The sequence below is a fragment of the Mesoplodon densirostris genome, chromosome 8, assembly GCF_025265405.1.
Source record: "Mesoplodon densirostris isolate mMesDen1 chromosome 8, mMesDen1 primary haplotype, whole genome shotgun sequence".
NCBI classification, from domain to species: Eukaryota; Metazoa; Chordata; class Mammalia; order Artiodactyla; family Ziphiidae; genus Mesoplodon; species Mesoplodon densirostris.
The window spans coordinates 31049297-31067782 of record NC_082668.1 but is presented as its reverse complement, the minus strand read 5'-3'; the positions used below and the strand labels follow the sequence as shown (position 1 = coordinate 31067782).

Sequence of the window (18486 nt, the reverse complement as noted above, 5' to 3'; positions counted from 1 at the left end):
CAAAAAACATACGGAAGTCATAATTTAACCGTGATAAAACCTCAATAAGCTAACAAAAATGTCTATATTTTAAATGTTTTAAAATTAAAATGGGAAAGTAATTATTCACTATTTGTATACGTAGTTTAGTATACAACTTTTCAAAATATATGGTCCATAAAGGAAATCTAGAAAATAAAACAGGTTCTTAGAGAAGAAGCCGGTTAACTTCATACACGGCAACTGAGGTCTAGAAAGGATGACTCATTAGTCCATGTTACACATACAGCTAGTGGCAAAGCCAGGACCACAGTGTTACACTACTAAGTCCTGTCCAATGGCCACTTGGTTACCCTGACGCATCCCTGCAAACTAAAATATGCTCATAGCAGGTAAGAGCTGTCTTATTCAACTTTTTAATACATAGGTACCTAGCACAATACCTTGCAAATAGCAGAACAACTCAGTAAGTGTCTGATGGGTGAAATGCATTTATTTGAAGTGATTATATAATTCAGGTAGTTCACTAATTCAGACTTTCCTCTCCAAATTATTCTGAATTAATTAGGGCTTACGCTACCACATTAACTAAAGCAATAATTAAGTCCAATGGAATTATAATAAGGGTTGGCTTTCGGCTGAAATTTCATCAAATATCCAAGACATTCGCAGAATTATATATAAGAAAAGCAAAATCCTAGAGAAATGGAGCAAAGAAAGATCTTGGGAAATCTGCCTATGTATAAGAAAATGTATCTTGAGGAGAAGAGAAGTATAGACTAGCTATAGATAATAAACAAAAATGACCACATCTAACTAACTACTACTTTCTAGAACAGTGTTTTTTTTTCAGTGAGGGTATAAAATTAATTCAATAGGTTATGACCAGCATTTTTTTTTTTTTAGTGAAATAGAAGAGACTACAAAATATGAGGTACTAAAAGAGTATTGTTTCACAAAACTTGTTTCAGTGATTTACATACATATAGTTTGTACTAAGTCATAAAATATTTCCTACTCTGGACAGCTATCAAAACTTTGAAAGCCTCAAGCTATTATATATAGGATGGATAAACAAGTTCCTACTGTACAGCACAGGGAACTGCATTCAATATCCTGTGAAAACTATAATGAAAAGGAGTATGCATATACATATATGTATAACTGAGTCACTTTGTTGTACAGAAGAAATTAACACAACATTGTAAATCAACCATACTTCAATACAATTTAAAATATATATATATATAAACTTTGAAAGCCTCTGTTGCAGAAAATAAAATTTGAACTTACCATTTTTTTGGCATGTTCTTCACACAGAGGTGTCTGGTGTGTAATGTCAAAAACGGGCACAGAGCACTGCTGTCCATCTGCAAACTTGGCTGTGCAACTTGAGAAGAGTTGCTGAGAGCGGTTCAAAAGGATATCTGGGTTTTTTTTTTAAGTTAGGAATAAGATACACTGAAACCATTTAATTTTTCGAGTTCTACATAAAATTTTTCTTCCCTAACTTGTGCTTAGTAAGTATAAATTTTATTATCTATAAAAGCTAAAGAACCAACCCAACTACTAAGAATAGAAAAATGATAATAGTTGAACTTCTCATCTTTATTTCTCAGAATATACTTCTGAAGGAGTCTATTTTGCTAATGAGCTCCTAACATGAGTCTCCCATTGTGATTTATGGCCATTGTGATTTCTGTTATTTGGAGAAGCAGGGTCATTTCCTTCCTAACACATTGACTCCTAAAAGTTCCACTATGATGATTAAAAACAAACAAACAAAAAACTTTATTTTAAGGAAAATTTCTGCCTAAGATACTCATCAAGAATAAATATTTAAAGATATAATTACAAAAAACTTGACTATCCAAATTTGAATTTTTCATTTCACACTTCCCACACCAAACTCAAACTTATAACTTATGAAAAATTACTTTTAAGTCAAAACTGTACTGTTAAAATTGGAACATCAGCTTTTTATCATCATCATTTTTAAGCATCTATACTTTTAGCCAGCCACTAACTACATTTCCATAGATTTACTTTTTATCTATTAAGGAAATACCTTTCATTTTTCCTTTATGCTTTTACAGTTAAGGCTATTTATAAAGCCTTTACTGCATAGAAACTACTGCTGAAAAAGCTGTGAAAATACAACACCAAGAACAGAAAGGAAGGCAAAAATCAGACAGATAGCAAAGAAAAGTAATTGCAATTATATAAATTTTTAAAATGCTACTCAACTTCAAATGTTTAATAAGAGTGAAAGTAATAAGGTTTCATAACCAGTCTGAAGCTCCTTAACATAGGTTTTCCTCGAGTATATCCTGTCTTAAGATATATTCTTTCCTAGTCAGTGATGTTTGTTATCTTTCATCTCAAATCAGCACCATGTTCTATAAAAATAGCAAATTAATCCCATAGCAAAGAGTGTACCGTAAAACTGCATAACTTTCGTGGAAGACGAAAAACAGTTTTTGAATAATGGGATTTGACTTTCCCATCAATGAGTGACATGGTTGCCTCATACAAACTACCTAGAACCACTGGAAGGACCAGAGTCCTATTAACAAAATTTATTTAAGTGACAGCCACTGGAAAAACCTACTACTTGCTGTCAACTTTGCTCATTTTGATATGATTCTTGAATACAGAGTCACAATGATATAAGCAGGAAAAAACTATTCAGAGGACACCAAGAACATCAGAAGTAATATAAAAATTATTTTCAATTATTACAGTTATGATTTCAAAAGCCATTCATCACTTGGCCTGAGAATGAAATATATCACCCAATGAATTAGCACTTTTCAATGCACACTTGATTTAGTTAAGAGGATACGTTGGAAACAATGTCTGGTGAATGGAAGGGCTTTGTTGGTGCACTGTTCACCCTTCACGGTCCCACTGCATGCTGCTGGCTCCACCTCCTTCAACTTGGTCCGGCTTATGCTAAGGAACAAAAACCACAAAACTGATTTTTAAAAATGGTTTAAGAATCCAGGGCAATTATTTAAATAATGTTACTACTCTGTAACACCCACATTTTTAACTACCTACATTCATTATTTAAATGCAAATATGGGGGCTTCCCTGGTGGCGCAGTGGATAAGAATCCGCCTGCCAATGCAGGGGACACGGGTTAGAGCCCTGGTCTGGGAAGATCCCACGTGCCGCAGAGCAACTAAGCCTGTGGGCCACAACAACTGAGCCTGCGAGCCACACTACTGAGCCCCCGTGCCACAACTACTGAAGCCCGTGTGCCTAGAGCCCGTGCTCCACAACAAGAGAAGCCACCGCAGTGAGAAGCCCACGCACCGCAACAAAGAGTAGCCCCCACTTGACACAACTAGAGAAAGCCCACACGCAGCAACGAAGACCCAACACAGCCATAAATAAATAAATAAATAAATTTTTAAAAATGCAAATATGGGCTCCCCTGGTGGCGCAGTGGTTGAGAGTCCACCTGCCGATGCAGGGGACACGGGTTCGCGCCCCGGTCCGGGAATATCCCACATGCCGCGGAGAGGCTGGGCCCGTAAGCCATGGCCGCTGAGCCTGCGCGTCCGGAGCCTGTGCTCCGCAACGGGAGAGGCCACAACAGTGAGAGGCCCGCGTACCGCAAAAAAAAAAAAAAATGCAAATATGAATTACAACGACCAGTCCCAATACTTCTCCAACCTACTGACAAAACAAATATTACATTATAATTGGTCTCAGCTATGTCTATCTGTTTTTGTTTTTTTGCTTTTTTAAGTGATATTTTGGTTCCTTTTACTTTACAAAGAGGCAGTAGAGAATAGTGATGAAGACCATGAGACTAGATCAGACAGACCTGGCTCTGAATCTCTGCTCTACCTCTTATTAGCTGTGACCTTGGGCAAGTTACTTAGCCTTGCTTAAGCCTCAACTTCCTCACCTGTAAAGTGGAGATAAGAGTACTTCTAGTCGACAGGCAAGCACCAAAAGACATAACACACCTAAAACACTTACCACATACAGTATATAGTATGGTACACAGATAGTAAAGAGTCCATGGTTGTTAGTCACCACCATCATCATCATCATCATCATTTTTTTCAGTTTATTTTTTTAACATCTTTATTGGAGTATAATTGCTTTACAATGGTGTGTTAGTTTCTGCTTTATAACAAAGTGAATCACTTATACATATACATATATCCCCAAATCTCTTCCCTCTTGCGTCTCCCTCCCTCCCACCCTCCCTATCCCACCCCTCTAGGTGGTCACAAAGCACCGAGCTGATCTCCCTGTGCTATGCGGCTGCTTCCCACTATCTATTTTACATTTGGTAGTGTATATATGTTCATGCTACTCTCTCACTTCGTCCCAGTTTACCCTTCCCCCTCCCGTGTCCTCAAGTCCATTCTATACGTCTGCGTCTTTCTTCCTGTCCTGCCTCATCAAGCTGCTAAACAATACATCTGCAGAAAACTTAACCTAATACATGAGGAATGGGATACAGAACAGAAAGCTATGCAGTGAAGAATCTCCTTTCCACCCTCGTCTTGATTTGCTAGTTCCCACTCGCTGTATAATAAGTATTCATTTTATTAGTTTGTGATCCTTCCATAGTTTTATACAAACATAAAAATAATTTAAAAATAAACAATATTTAAATTCTTGAAAGTATCAATATAAAAACTATGCTATCTATGTAATTCTATAAAGCGTCACAAACTGTTAAGCCTTTACACATGCCTGAGTATGGAAAAAGAATCTACTTAATGCACTGAGTCACAGGTCAGACATCAAAAATAGAGAAATACTTTGAATTGTTTGTTTCTAATATCTTTCTAAGGATTTAAGTGGAATCATTTACACTAATTAGAGAAGGTCATATAGAATAAGTTACACATGAACTTATTACATAAAATCTAAATAAAAGAATATTTTCATTATAATTGTAACTTTCATATAAACAGTAAATGCAAACAGATGCTGCCAGGTGCTGCCATAGAAGTTTCGTTAATTAAGAGTTCTGCAAGATTTGTCAGATCACAAGAGTGAGAAGCTAGGTCATTAAGCCCTGTAAAAAGAATACACATTTTCAAAAAAGACGAAGCTTTACTATTTTGGCAGCTAAGCCTAATTTCTCTTGGTCTAGATTTAAAAAGAAGGTACCTCTCTATTTTGAATGGATAATTTTCATTGAACAGTTTAATAATTTGCTCAGCCAGCTACCAGGCCTAGTGTTACAACACGACCCTCACTTTCTTTACCCTAAACGTCAAAGCAAACCATTGGTTTCATTTTTTAAAATCACCATTATGTTCCAACTCACCAATCTTTCTCTTAAAATAAACCCAAAGCCAGAATTTCAACATCCCCATGGATAATTAAGGTAAAAATGCCTGCTGTGATGTTAGATATATTTTATTATCCAAATAATCCCAACAAAACAAAGGTTTTGATGTTAATATGAAAATATCTACAACGGGCTTCCCATTTGCATGCTCTACTGGATACCCCATTGAAAAGGAAGTTTTCACACAACCAACACTACCTCTCTTCAGGATTGTGGGTTACAAGATACTGAGATTTGGGTTTACATATTTTAAGCTATTTCAATGACTTGTTCCACATATTCACCAATAAATATGACGAAGTTATTATATAAAGAACACTTTAATGTTGTTCGGTTTATATCTAAACTATATTTAAAGAATACCTATTAGAATGTAGTCACTACACTTTTAATTTCTAAAATATTTAATGACTTCCCTGGTGGTGCAGTGGTTAAGAATCTGCCTGCCGGGCTTCCCTGGTGGCGCAGTGGTTGAGAGTCCGCCTGCCGATGCAGGGGACACAGGTTCGTGCCCCGGTCCAGGAAGATCCCTCATGCCGCAGAGCGGCTGGGCCTGTGAGCCATGGCCACTGAGCCTGCGCGTCCAGAGCCTGTGCTCCGTAACGGGAGAGGCCACAACAGTGAGAAGCCCGCGTAACGCAAAAAAAAGAATCTGCCTGCCAATGCAGGGGACTTGGGTTCGATCCCTGGTCTGGGAAGATCCCACATGCCGCAGAACAACTAAGCCCGTGTGCCACAACTACTGAGCCTGAGCTCTGGCGCCCGCAGCCACAACTACTGAGCCGGCATGCTGCAACTACTGAAGCCCAAGTGCCTAGAGCCCGTGCTCCGCAATGAGAGAAGCCACAACGATAAGAAGCCCACACACCACAACGAAGAGTAACCTCCGCTCCCTGCAACTAGAGAAAGCCCGCGCACAGCAACGTAGCCAAAAATCAATAAATTTATAAATAAATAAAATATTTAACAGCAGGACTTCCTTGGCAGTCCAGTGGTTAAGACTCCACGTTTCCACTGCAGGGGGCACGGGTTCGATTCCAGGGAACTAAGATCCTGCATGCCGTGCAGCACAGCCAAAAAATTTTTAAAGAGGGCTTCCCTGGTGGCTCAGTGGTTGAGAGTCCACCTGCCGATGCAGGGGACACGGGTTCGTGCCCCAGTCCGGGAAGACCCCACATGCCTCCGAGCGGCTGGGCCCGTGAGCCATGGCCGCTGAGCCTGCGCGTCCAGAGCCTGTGCTCCGCAACGGGAGAGGCCACAACAGTGAGAGGCCCGCATATCGCAAAAAATATATATATATATATTTAAAGAAATAAAATTTTTAAAATTTAAAAACAAAATAAATTAAATTAAATAAAAATAAAATATTTAATAGCAACCTTTTAAATGTCTTTTGTGGAAATAGGTCTTTGAGAACAAAAAATATTAAACACAGTGGACATTATTCAATTGACAGCTGATTTCTGCAAACCTAAAATATATGTAATGTAAAGCAGCTAGCTACTAATCACCAAGGAATGATTATGGCACACTGTCATATGATTGAGACATAACCAAATGACATCACATAAATCTGAGAACTATAATCAAGTTCATCTTGGTGTTTGTTTTGTAATACTTAGTTATCATGAAATTTTCTTAAGAACATCACTAAGGGTGGTTTGGGAGATGTTCTGAAAAGGAAGCAGTCCTTTTGCCAGTTAAAAATCATAGGTATGGGCTTCCCTGGTGGCGCAGTGGTTGAGAGTCTGCCTGCCGATGCAGGAGACACGGGTTCGTGCCCCGGTCCGGGAAGATCCCACATGCCACGGAGCGGCTGGGTCCATGAGCCATGGCCGCTGAGCCTGTGCGTCTGGAGCCTGTGCTCCGCAACGGGAGAGGCCACAACAGTGAGAGGCCCACATACTGCAAAAAAACAAAACAAACAAAAAAAAAAAACAGAAAAATAAACACCTTATGTTTAAAAAAAAAAAAAAAAAATCATAGGTAGGGCTTCCCTGGTGGCGTAGTGGTTGAGAGTCGGCCTGCCGATGCAGAGAACGAGGGTTCGTGCCCCGGTCCAGGAAGATCCCATATGCCGCGGAGCGGCTGGGCCCGTGAGCCATGGCCGCTGAGCCTGCGCGTGCGGAGCCTGTGCTCCGCAACAGGAGAGGCCACAACAGTGAGAGGCCCACGTACCACAAAAAAAAAAAATCATAGGTAAATACAGTTTCCACACAAATAGCAAATTGTCCCAAGCTCACAGTATAGTCTCTTTCATCTTTGACAGGATCATAATAATAAACGAGACCCGATATATACAATGGTCTACATCTAGATTGTTTCATGCTGGACAAAGCTCAAATTTCTACTGAAATTATACTCTTGAAAGCATTATATAATATAAATGTTAGATACCATTATTTTAAAACCTATGTCAGACTGAGTGAGTTCTTTCAATAAACAGAGAATAGACCTTCACTTGTTCAATTCTATTCATTCATTCATCAACCCTGGAGATTAAAAACAAAATATACCTTGTTCATGCCTTCATAGAAACCACCGTCTAGCATGACGGACAGACATTAATGTAAGTATAAATTCTACAATGAAGCAGAGTACAGAGCACAACAGCATATATATCAGGGGGACCCAACACAGTCAGTGGAATCTGGGAATGTTTCTCTGAGAAAGGCAAGTCTCTGAGTAAGTAAGAAGTAAGCTAAGAACTAAAGATGTTCTATGACAGACACTACCTCCATTACAGGGGACTGGGAGCTCTTAAGAGTGAGGGGAGCTTTTTTCGTCTTGGCCGCCGACATGCCATCCAGACTAAGGAAGACCCGGAAACTTAGGGGCCACGTGAGCCACGGCCATGGCCTCATCGGCAAACACCGGAAGCACCCGGGAGGCCACGGTAATGCTGGTGGCATGCATCACCACAGGATCCACTTTGACAAACATCACCCAGGATACTTTGGGAAAGCTGGTATGAGGCATTACCACTTAAAGAGGAACCAGAGCTTCTGCCCAACTGTCAACCTTGATAAATTGTGGACCTTGGTCAGTGAGCAGACACGGGTAAATGCTGCCAAGAACAAGACTGGAGCTGCTCCTATCACTGACGTGGTGCGATCGGGTTACTACAAAGTTCTGGGGAAGGGAAAGCTCCCAAAGCAGCCTGCCATCGTGAAGGCCAAATTCTTCAGCAGAAGAGCTGAGGAGAAGATTAAGGGTGTCGGTGGGGCTTGTGTCCTGGTAGCTTGAAGCCACATGGTGGGAGATTCATTAAATGATAACAAGTGCTTTTTAAAAAAAAAAAAAAAAGAGGGGAAATACTGCAGGCTGCAACCTCTATGGAGGTATATTAGATATACATACACAGTTTCAAACAACTTAAATATGCCAAGAAGCAGAAAAATCTTAAGGGCATAGTATTTTTTGAGATACTCAACTGAAAAACAGGGTTTTTTTTTTTACAGCAAATATAATGAAAACCAAATTACACAAAATGAAATTTCAAAAATTATATAGCTATGTAAGGAATATGATCAATAGCTACAAAGCAAAGGTTAATTTTTAGTTTTCTGCTTGTTTTAAACTCTTTTTTCCTCAAATGTCTCATGCATGATCACTATAGAAAAATTAAAATACACAGACTACAATTTTTTTTTAACTTTATCATAATCCCACCACTAGAGGTAACCACTGGTAACATTTAGGTATATAAACCCCAAAATGTTTTATCTATATAATGTTTATTTGTGCATGTGCGCACGTGCACACACACACAGAAAAAGACTAGAAGGAGATAGAATCAAAATGTTCACAGTGCTTGGTCTGTTTTGTGAATGGTGATATCATGGTGATTTTCTGCCTTTTTCTATATTTTGCAAATTTTCACAATAAGCAAGTATCTTCATTATAAACAGAAGGGATTCCCCTCCCCCAAAGAAATCCAATGTAATAAAACATTTTGACTACATGATATATGGGATTATGTAGATATTAACAGAAAATACAATGGAAAGAAAATTTTAAAATAATATAAGTAAAAAACATACAATACCACTTTTGTGGTTTAAAAAAAACTAAATATTACTTTTAAATAACACAAAATTTCTAAGCATTGTATTTTTTTAAAGACAGGTAACATTCTCAAATCCTCTACTGAATAAATTCTAATCAAACTCCAGCAAAATTATAGTAATACTTTAATTTGACTGTCACCTCATGGCAGGATTTTTTGCCATCATAGAACTTTGAGCAACAAAACCAAAATACAATGCTTAAATATTTCAAGATAATATGCTCACCACTCATTGTGTCTCGACTATCCTCTCAAAAATGAGAGAAAACAGACTGAGGTGAGTTCTTAGAAAGAGGTGGTAGTGTGAGGCTCTGACCTGGTCCGACTGCATGCAGCTCTCTGTAGCTCCTGGATCAACTGGCCAGTACTTTCTGGCTCTCTACTGGCCGCCTGCAGCAAAGCTCTCCTAAACGTGTGCCGGCATTTCTTTTGACGGGATTCTGCCCGCTCCAGGCGGCAGAGGTGCTTATATTTCTGCTGAAAGTAAGTGCAAAGTTGGGTCACCCTGGAGCTCCTACTCTCTGTATCATCATCATCCAACCTAGAGAGTGCAGGGAGAGAAGCAGAAAACTTGATTACACGTTAGGCTCATTTGAAAAAGGGGAAAAGCCGATGAGGAAGGGGGATGGCTGGATGCACAGGGCTGAAACTTGTGGCATGTGAGCACACGTTTAACAAAATTAGAGGAAGAGAATTTCAGTAGAGCAGCTGAAAATAAGTACAGTGTTTTAACAGTAAGTGAGCAGTAGAGACAATCCAGTGCTCTAAGAAGCTTAACCTTCTTAGCTTGTCATAATTAGACGCTCAACACATCAGTGTCTTCCAAATTTTAAGTGACTAGGGATTTTGGGGAGGAAAAAAATTTCTTTACCTCTACTTACTAAAAAGTCTGAGTAAATGACACGACGGTTATGAGGAAACACTCAGCATAATTTCATAAACAATAGGTCATACCAGAGATAGAGCAGTGAATTCCAGTGGAGCAATGAATACTATCTAAGAGCTGCTCTTTCAGATGTACTAGTTGTTAACTACCCATTTTTTGCTAAGCACTTAAAAGAATTTTGATTATAGGGATCACAATCATTCTACAGTATTTTTTTAAACTACAGGAGATATGCTAAACAACATTTCATATAACAGGGAATTACACAGAGACTTTTCTATCATTATGCTAATGTTGATTGACTGGTGGCCCCTGCTGGAGCACTACACTGAAAAGGATGCTGAGGGCACATTTAGGCTCAACAAGAAAGAGAGCTGTGGTTAGTTAGCAATGTCTGCCACCAGGGAGGTTAAAAAGGTCACCTTTCTATAGAATAAATGTGATCTCATTATTTTTTTACTGTTAGGAATAATGCACACAAGACTTGAAAACTGACCTGTGTTATTTTACCTTCCTTCTCTTATATCATAACATAAACAAACAGCACACATATGACACTACAGACGACATATTTATTATCTTACTAATATTCTTTTTTTTTTTTTTTTTTTTGCGGTACGTGGGCCTCTCACCATTGTGGCCCCTCCCATTGCGGAGCACAGGATCCGGACGTGCAGGCTCAGTGGCCATGGCTCACAGGCCCAGCTGCTCCGCGGCATGTGGGATCTTCCCAGACTGGGGCGCGAACCCGTGTCCCCTGCATCGGCTGGCGGACTCCCAACCACTGCGCCACCAGGGAAGCCTTCTTACTAATATTCTGTAAATCCTTTCTTGGTTTCTCTTCTTGAGTGGTATTACCTGTTTTTTCTTCAGAATAGCCCGTCACAGGCTACTCTGTAAACTTCTGTTTAGTATATGTCTTAAGAGTCATGTGCTCTTCAGTATAGTTTCTACTACAGATACACCAATTGAAGGATCTCACTTCAACCTTTTCACCTATTAGACATTCAACATTTACTCTATGTCTATCATGCTTTGTGAAAAAGCTAGGAGCTTTTAAAAATTTCAGTTTCCCAAGACCTACCCTAGATCTACTGAACCAGAATTTCCATGGGATGGGACGCACGAATCTCTATTTTAATTGTTCCCCGAAGTCCCACAGCAGGTCTCCATTTGGGAATTGTAGTAGAGCCAGTACATGCTGTTAGTATCTTTAATGTGAGGTAGAGAACAAGAAACATAGGAGAAGTACAGATAAAATGCTTTTAAAGTTCCCTAGAAAGACTGCTGGATGAAAGGCTTTTTGTAGAGGAGATGACAACAGAACTGAACCTTGAAAAAAGGGTAGAATTTGAAGATGAGCAAAGAAAGGTACCTCATAAGGATAAAGCAATATAAGCCAAGATACAGAGATAGACAGGATGGGGAACAGCAAGGACTGAGTAGCTTGGTTTGGCTAAGGCGTGGGGAATGCAGGGGAGTGCTGGTAGGTTAGGTAGACTTTCTAAAGCTAAAGGCCAGACTAAAGAGTTCAACCTTTGTTCCACAGGCAATGAAGAACCTTGTAGATTATTAAGAAAATAGCTAACAATAACAGAGCTATGCATGAGAAAGATTACACTGTCAGCAGATAGAAATGGAGGAAGAGACAGAAGAGAACAGTGAGGAAATTATGATAAAACTCCAGGTAAGAAATAACAAGGACCCTACACCAGGGGGGCAGCAGCAGGACTGGAGAATATGAGAGGTAATCTGCATGTATAAGAGACTCTGGGGACTTCCCTGGTGGTCCGGTGGTTAAGAATCTGCCTTCCAATGCAAGGGATGCAGGTTCGATCCCTGGTCGGGGAACTAAGATCTCAGATGCTGTGGGGCAACTAAGCACATGCGCCACAGCTACTGAGCCAGCGTATTCTGGACCCCGCATGTTCCGGACCCCGCACAGTGCAACTAGAGAAGCCCACGTGCTACAACAAAAGATCCCATGTGCCACAACTAAGATCCCATGTGCCACAACTAAGATCCCGTGTGCCACAATGAAGACCCGAAGTAACCAAATAATTGAAAAAAGAAAAAAGAGAGAGACAGACTTTGTCAACTGGGCAAGGAAGATGGAAGGGACAATAATCACCCAGCTGTTTCCATTGGCAAAGAGCAGGAAACAGGAGCAAGAGCAGATTTGGGGTAGGAAATAAATTCCATTTTAGACCTAGGTAATTTAAAGTACAGATGAGGGGCTTCCCTGGTGGCGCAGAGGTTAAGAATCCGCCTGCCAATGCAGGGGACATGGGTTCAAGCCCTGGTCTGGGAAGATCCCACATGCCAAGGAGCAGCTAAGCCCGTGCACCACAACTACTGAGCCTGCGCTCTAGAGCCCGCAAGCCACAACTACTGAGCCCGCGTGCCACAACTACTTAGCTCGCACGCCTAGAGCCCGTGCTCCGCAACAAGAGAAGCCAACGCAGTGAGAAACCCGTGCACCGCAACGAAGAGTAGCTCCCACTTGCTTCAACTAGAGAAAGCCTGGGCAGAGCAACAAAGACCCAACGCAGCCATAAATAAATAAATAAATTTATTTTTTTTAAAAAGTACAGATGAGGCAACATAGGGAGTGGTGGAAAAACAGTTGGAAATTATAAACTTGGGCACGTTTAGAGAAGAGATACAGATTTCGGAGTCAACGGCTAACAACTGGGAGTGACTAAAAGTAAAAGGCCACAGAGATAATAGAAAAAACACAACACATAAGGGCCATTATCACAAAAGAATTTGGTAACTGGGTATGAAGGATAAGAAAGTCAATAGTGACTTTGAATCTGTATAACTAAGAGAATGGAAGTGCCATAACAGAAAGATGAAAGAAAAGAAACAGTAAGTCTTAAAGGGAAAATAAAGCTAGGGTGGAAAAGTCAACTGCCAACATTGTTATTTAAAAAGACTCTTATTACTGCAGAGAAAATGCAGATGAGTGTTTCTCAAGTTAACCATGGAAAGATTCACCTGGATGTTGCACGTTACATCATGATAAAAGTTTTCAAAGCTTATTCATAACTTCCAAAATTATCTTGCTGTGGTCCAGTAACAAGCAGTTTGCAGACTAGCACAGATCCACAGACCATCCTTGGCACTGTCCTAAACTAGAAAATCTTCAAGATGCCTCCCACTTCTAAGATGCTAGACATAAATATTTCAAATCTGGTTGCTGAGGAAGAGTAGCAAATTAGGAAGAGAAAGGCCAGCTCCCATAATATACCAGCAGTGACAAGGGCTGGTACCTACAGCATTTCTCGATATGTGTTAAGTTTCCTTCTTTCTTTAACTTTTCTCATCTGGGTGAAATGGGGACACAGCTGGCTCACCTAACTCCCATGGTCACGAGAAAGAAATGATACATGTGAAATCACAATATAAGTACAGGTATTATTATTAAGATGCTACTAATAGCTCCAAATAAATACAGAGCAGTAAATTCCAAACCTGATTTCGTAAAACTTCAGGCTTGTCTGTAATCTCCAGGCATGACGTGAAATTTTCCAAATAAAAGTCACTTTATTTTACTTTATTAAAACAACAAAAGAGCGAAAACTTCCCACGAAGAAAAGATTCATGACCAGATGGCTTCACTGGTGACTTATACAAAATGTTTAAAGAATTAGGGGACTTCCCTGGTGGTCCAGCGGTTAAGACTCTGAGCTTCCAATGCAGGGGCCATGGATTCAATCCCTGGTCGGGGAGCTAAGATCCCGCATGTCATGCATATAAATAAATACATATTAAGAAAAGAAGGCATAGTCAGAGCTGAGGAAAAAAAATAAGGCATAGACAGTTACACCTCAACAAAAAATAAATTTTTTAAGTGACAGCAAAATAAAAACTTTTTCAGACTTTCAAAAGCTGAAAGAATTTATCACTGGAACACCTGCACTACAAGATATATTAAAGGAAACCTCTCATACAGAAGAAAATGACATCAGACGGCAATCTGGAACTACTCAAAGAATAAAAGAGCTCTCTAGAAATTGTAAAAACGTGGGGGATTATAACATGGGTAGAAGTAAAATGTATGACAACTATAGCACAAAGGATGGGAAAGGAGAAATAGAAGTACACTGTCATATGGTTCTTATACATGAAGTGGTATAACACTTAAAGATACACTAAGGCAATTAAGTATGTATACTGTAAACCCTAAAACAACCACTATAAAAATAAAACAGAGGAATGCAGCTAATAAGCCTGTATACTGTAAACCCTAAAGCAACCACTATAAAAATAAAACAGAGGAATGCAGCTAATAAGCCAAGAAAGGAGATAAAATGAAATCATAAAAAATAATCAAAAAAGAAAAACAGGGGGAAGAGGACAAGAACAAATAGGACAAATAGAAAACAAACAAAAGATGTTAGACTTAAATCCAATAATATCAATAATCACATTAGGGCTTCCCTGGTGGCGCAGTGGTTGAGAGTCTGCCTGCCGATGCAGGGGACACGGGTTCGTGCCCCGGTCCAGGAAGATCCCACATGCCGTGGAGCGGCTGGGCCCGTAAGCCATGGCCGCTGAGCCTGCGCGTCCGGAGCCTGTGCTCCACAACGGGAGAGGCCACAGCAGTGAGAGGCCCACGTACCGAAAAAAAAAAAAACACACACATTAAATTTAAGTGGTCTAAATACCCCAAATAAAAAGCAGAGATTGTCAGAGTACATAAAAAAGCAAGACCTAACTATATGCAGCCAACAAGAAACCCACTTCAAATATAAAGACTAAAATAGGTTAAAAGTAAAAGGACTGAAAAAGATACCAAGTTAGCAGTAACCAAAAGAAAGCTGGAGTGGCTATACTAACATCACATAAGGTAAGATCTCAGAGCAAACACTATGACTGGGATAAAGAGCATCATTTTATAAAAATAAAAGGATCACTTCATCAGGAGAACAGAACAAGCTTGAATGTTTATGTATCAAATAACAGAACTACAAAATGTGTGAAGGAAAAAGTGAAAGAGCTCATACAAATCAATAGCAAAAAGGCAAAAAATCCAATTTTGCCAAAGAAGATATACAGATGGCTAATAGGTATATAAAAAGATGCTCACCATAGTTAATCATCATTAGAATGCAAATCAAAACCACAATAAGATATCACCTCACACCTGTTGGAATGGCTACTACCAAAAAGAAATAAGTGTTGGTGAGGATGTGGAGAAAAGGGAATCCTTGTACACTGTTGGTGGGAATGTAAATTGGAGCAGTCACAATGGGAAACAGTATGGAGGATCCTCAAAAAATTAAAAATAGAACAGAATTACCATATGATCCAGCAATCTCACTTCTGGGTAAACATAACCAAAGGAAATGAAATCACTGTCTCAAAGAGATATCAGCACCCCCAGGTTCACTGCATCAATTCACAATAGCTAAGATGTGGAAGCAGCATAAGTGCCCACACACAGATGAATGGATAAAGAAATTGTATGATATGTATACAATGGAATATTATTCAGCCATTAAAAAAAATGAAATGTTGCCATTCATGACATCATGGATGGACATCAGGGCATTATGCTAAATGAAATAAGTCAGAAATAGAAACAAATAGCGTATGTTCTTTCTTATATGTGGAATCTTTAACAAAACAAAACAGGGACTTCCCTGGTGGTCCAGTGGGTAAGACTCTGCGCTCCCAATGCAGGGGGCCCAGGTTCGATCCCTGGTCGGGGAATTAGATCCCGCATTCATGGTGCAACTAAGAAGCCCGCATGCTGTAACTAAGATCCTGCATGCCAAAACTAAGACCCAGTGCAGCCAAAATAAACAAACAAAACAAAACAAACAAAAACCCCCATCAAGCTCATAGATACAGAGACTTAATTGGTGGTTGCCAGAGACAGGGGTAATGAGTAAGAATAATAGGTGAACTGTGTTTTGGGGGATTTTGTTTTACTTGTTTTTTAGTTTCAACAAATTTTTTAAAATTTATTTATTTTAATTTATTTATTTTTGGCTGCATTGGGTCTTCATTGCTGTGCACGGGCTTCCTCTAGTTGTGGAGAACGGAGGCTACTCATCGTTGCAGTGCACAGGCTTCTCATTGAGGTGGCTTCTCTTGTTACGGAGCACAGGCTCTAGGTGCACGGGTTTCAGTGGTTGTGGCACGCAGGCTCAGTAGTTGTGGCTCACGGGCTCTAGAGCGCAGGCTCAGCAGTTGTGGTACACGGGCTTAGTTGCTCTGTGGCATATGGGATCTTCCCAGACCAGGGCTTGAACCCATGTCCCCTGCATTGGCAGGCAGATTCTTAACCACTGCACCACCAGGGAAGCCCAGTTTCAATAAACTGAATAATAAAAAAGATCCTGCTTAGTCTCTCATGGTAGAAATAAGACAGCAAAAGAAACTTTGTGAACAATGATACCAAGAGTCTTATTCAGGGGCTGATGGTTGTCCTGCTCTCCATCAACATTGCCTCACCCCATCTTCCACACCCAAGCATACATATGTTTTTTTGTTTTGTTTTTTTTTTTTTTTTTTTTGCGGTATGCGGGCCTCTCACTGTTGTGGCCTCTCCCGTTGCGGAGCACAGGCTCCGGACGCGCAGGCTCAGCGGCCATGGCTCACGGGCCCAGCCGCTCCGCGGCATATGGGATCCTCCCAGACCGGGGCACGAACCCGTATCCCCTGCATCGGCAGGCGGACTCTCAACCACTTGCGCCACCAGGGAGGCCCCATATGTTGTTTTTATTGGCTACAAAGCAAATGTGATAACATTAAGGGATAGTTTAAAAATAAAGAATGTAATTTTCAAAAAAAAAAAAAAGTGAGAGAACTAAAAGGAGAAATAATCAAATCCACAAATAGAGACTTCAACATCCCTTTCCAGTAACTGACAGAACAAAATGAAAGAAAATCACCAAAGATGAAAAGAAAGAAAATTAAAGAAGACCTGAACATCACTATCAACCAATTTGACTTCATTGACATTTACAGAACACTGTAATCTAAATGTGGTCTCTGAACATAGTACAATTAAATTAGAAACCAATTCCTGATAAATCCTCAAATATGTGGAAACTAAATATCACTTCTAAATAACCCATAGATCAAAGAAGACATCAAAAAGGGTATTAGAGGGAATTCTCCGGTGGTCCAGTGGTTAGGACTCTACTCTCTCACTGCCAAGGGCCTGGGTTCAATCCCTATTCAGGGAACTAAGATCCCACAAGCCACGCAGCGTGGCCAAAACAGAAAAAGGCGGTGGGGGGGTGGTAATTAGAAAATATTATGAATTGAATAAAAATGAAAACATGTCGTATCAAAATTTGTGGGATGCAGCTAAAACCAGCGTTTAGAGGGAAATGTATAGCACCAAGCATCTATGTTAGAAAAAAAGAGGGACTTCCCTGGTGATGCAGTGGTTAAGAATCTGCCTGCCAGTGCAGGGGACATGGGTTCGATCCCCGGTCTAGGAAGATCCCACATGCTGTGGAGTAACTAAGCCCAAGAGCCACAACTGAGCCTATGTGCCGCAACTACTGAAGCCCACGCACTGCAACTACTGAAGCCCATGCGCCCAGAGCCCGTGCTCCGCAACAAGAGAAGCTACTATAATGAGAAGTCCATGCACCGCAACTAAGAGTAGCCCCCACTCGCCACAACTAGAGAAAACCCTCACACAGCAACCAAGACCCAACGCAGCCAAAAATAAAATTAAAATTAAAAAAAAGAAAACAAGAAATATCTCAGATTTAACTGATTTAAGCTATTACCTTAAAGACATCAAAAAAATTAAAGCCAAACAAAAGAAAACAAAGAGCAGAAAGCAATGAAATAAAAAACAAGAAATTAAAAAAAAAATCAATGAAACCAAAAGCTTTCTTCAAAAAGATTAAAATCTATTTGAAGCTATTTTTTTATATTTATTAATTTATTTTTTGGCTGTGTTGGGTCTTTGTTGCTGTGCGTGGGTTTTCTCTAGCTGTGGCGAGTGGGGGCTACTCTTCATTGCTGTGTGCGGGCTTCTCATTGCTGTGGCTTCTCTTGTTGCGGAGCACAGGCTCTAGGCACTCGGCTTCAGTAGTTGTGGCTCAGCGGGCTCTAGAGCACAGGCTCAGTAGTTATGGTGCACGGGCTTAGTTGCTCTGTGGCATGTGGGATATTCACAGACCAGGGTTTGAACCCATGTCCCCTGCATTGGCAGGCGGATTCTTAACCACTGCACCACCA

General features: G+C 40.2%; 2 protein-coding genes across 9 annotated transcripts in view; one reads left to right on the top strand and one right to left on the bottom strand.

Moving 5' to 3' along the window:
• Window positions 1-18486, bottom strand: part of INO80D (INO80 complex subunit D) — a 66444-nt gene that overhangs the window by 11696 nt on the left and 36262 nt on the right. For all 8 annotated transcript variants that reach the window (XM_060107031.1, XM_060107032.1, XM_060107030.1 and 5 more), the window contains 3 exons: window positions 9697-9921; window positions 2825-2934; window positions 1273-1406 (listed from right to left, as the gene is read on the bottom strand). In XM_060107031.1, the coding sequence (XP_059963014.1) occupies window positions 1273-1406; window positions 2825-2934; window positions 9697-9921 (469 nt within the window). The remainder of the gene's footprint in view (window positions 1-1272; window positions 1407-2824; window positions 2935-9696; window positions 9922-18486) is intronic.
• On the top strand, window positions 8096-8610 carry LOC132495137 (large ribosomal subunit protein uL15-like). Its single transcript, XM_060106791.1, has one exon. It carries the CDS (start codon window positions 8111-8113, stop codon window positions 8555-8557), a length of 447 nt encoding a protein of 148 aa, XP_059962774.1. The 5' UTR covers window positions 8096-8110; the 3' UTR covers window positions 8558-8610.

Coding starts and splice junctions, on each gene's coding strand:
- LOC132495137 (XM_060106791.1), top strand. CDS start 8,111: ATGCCATCCAGACTAAGGAAGACCCGGAAACTTAGGGGCCACGTGAGC.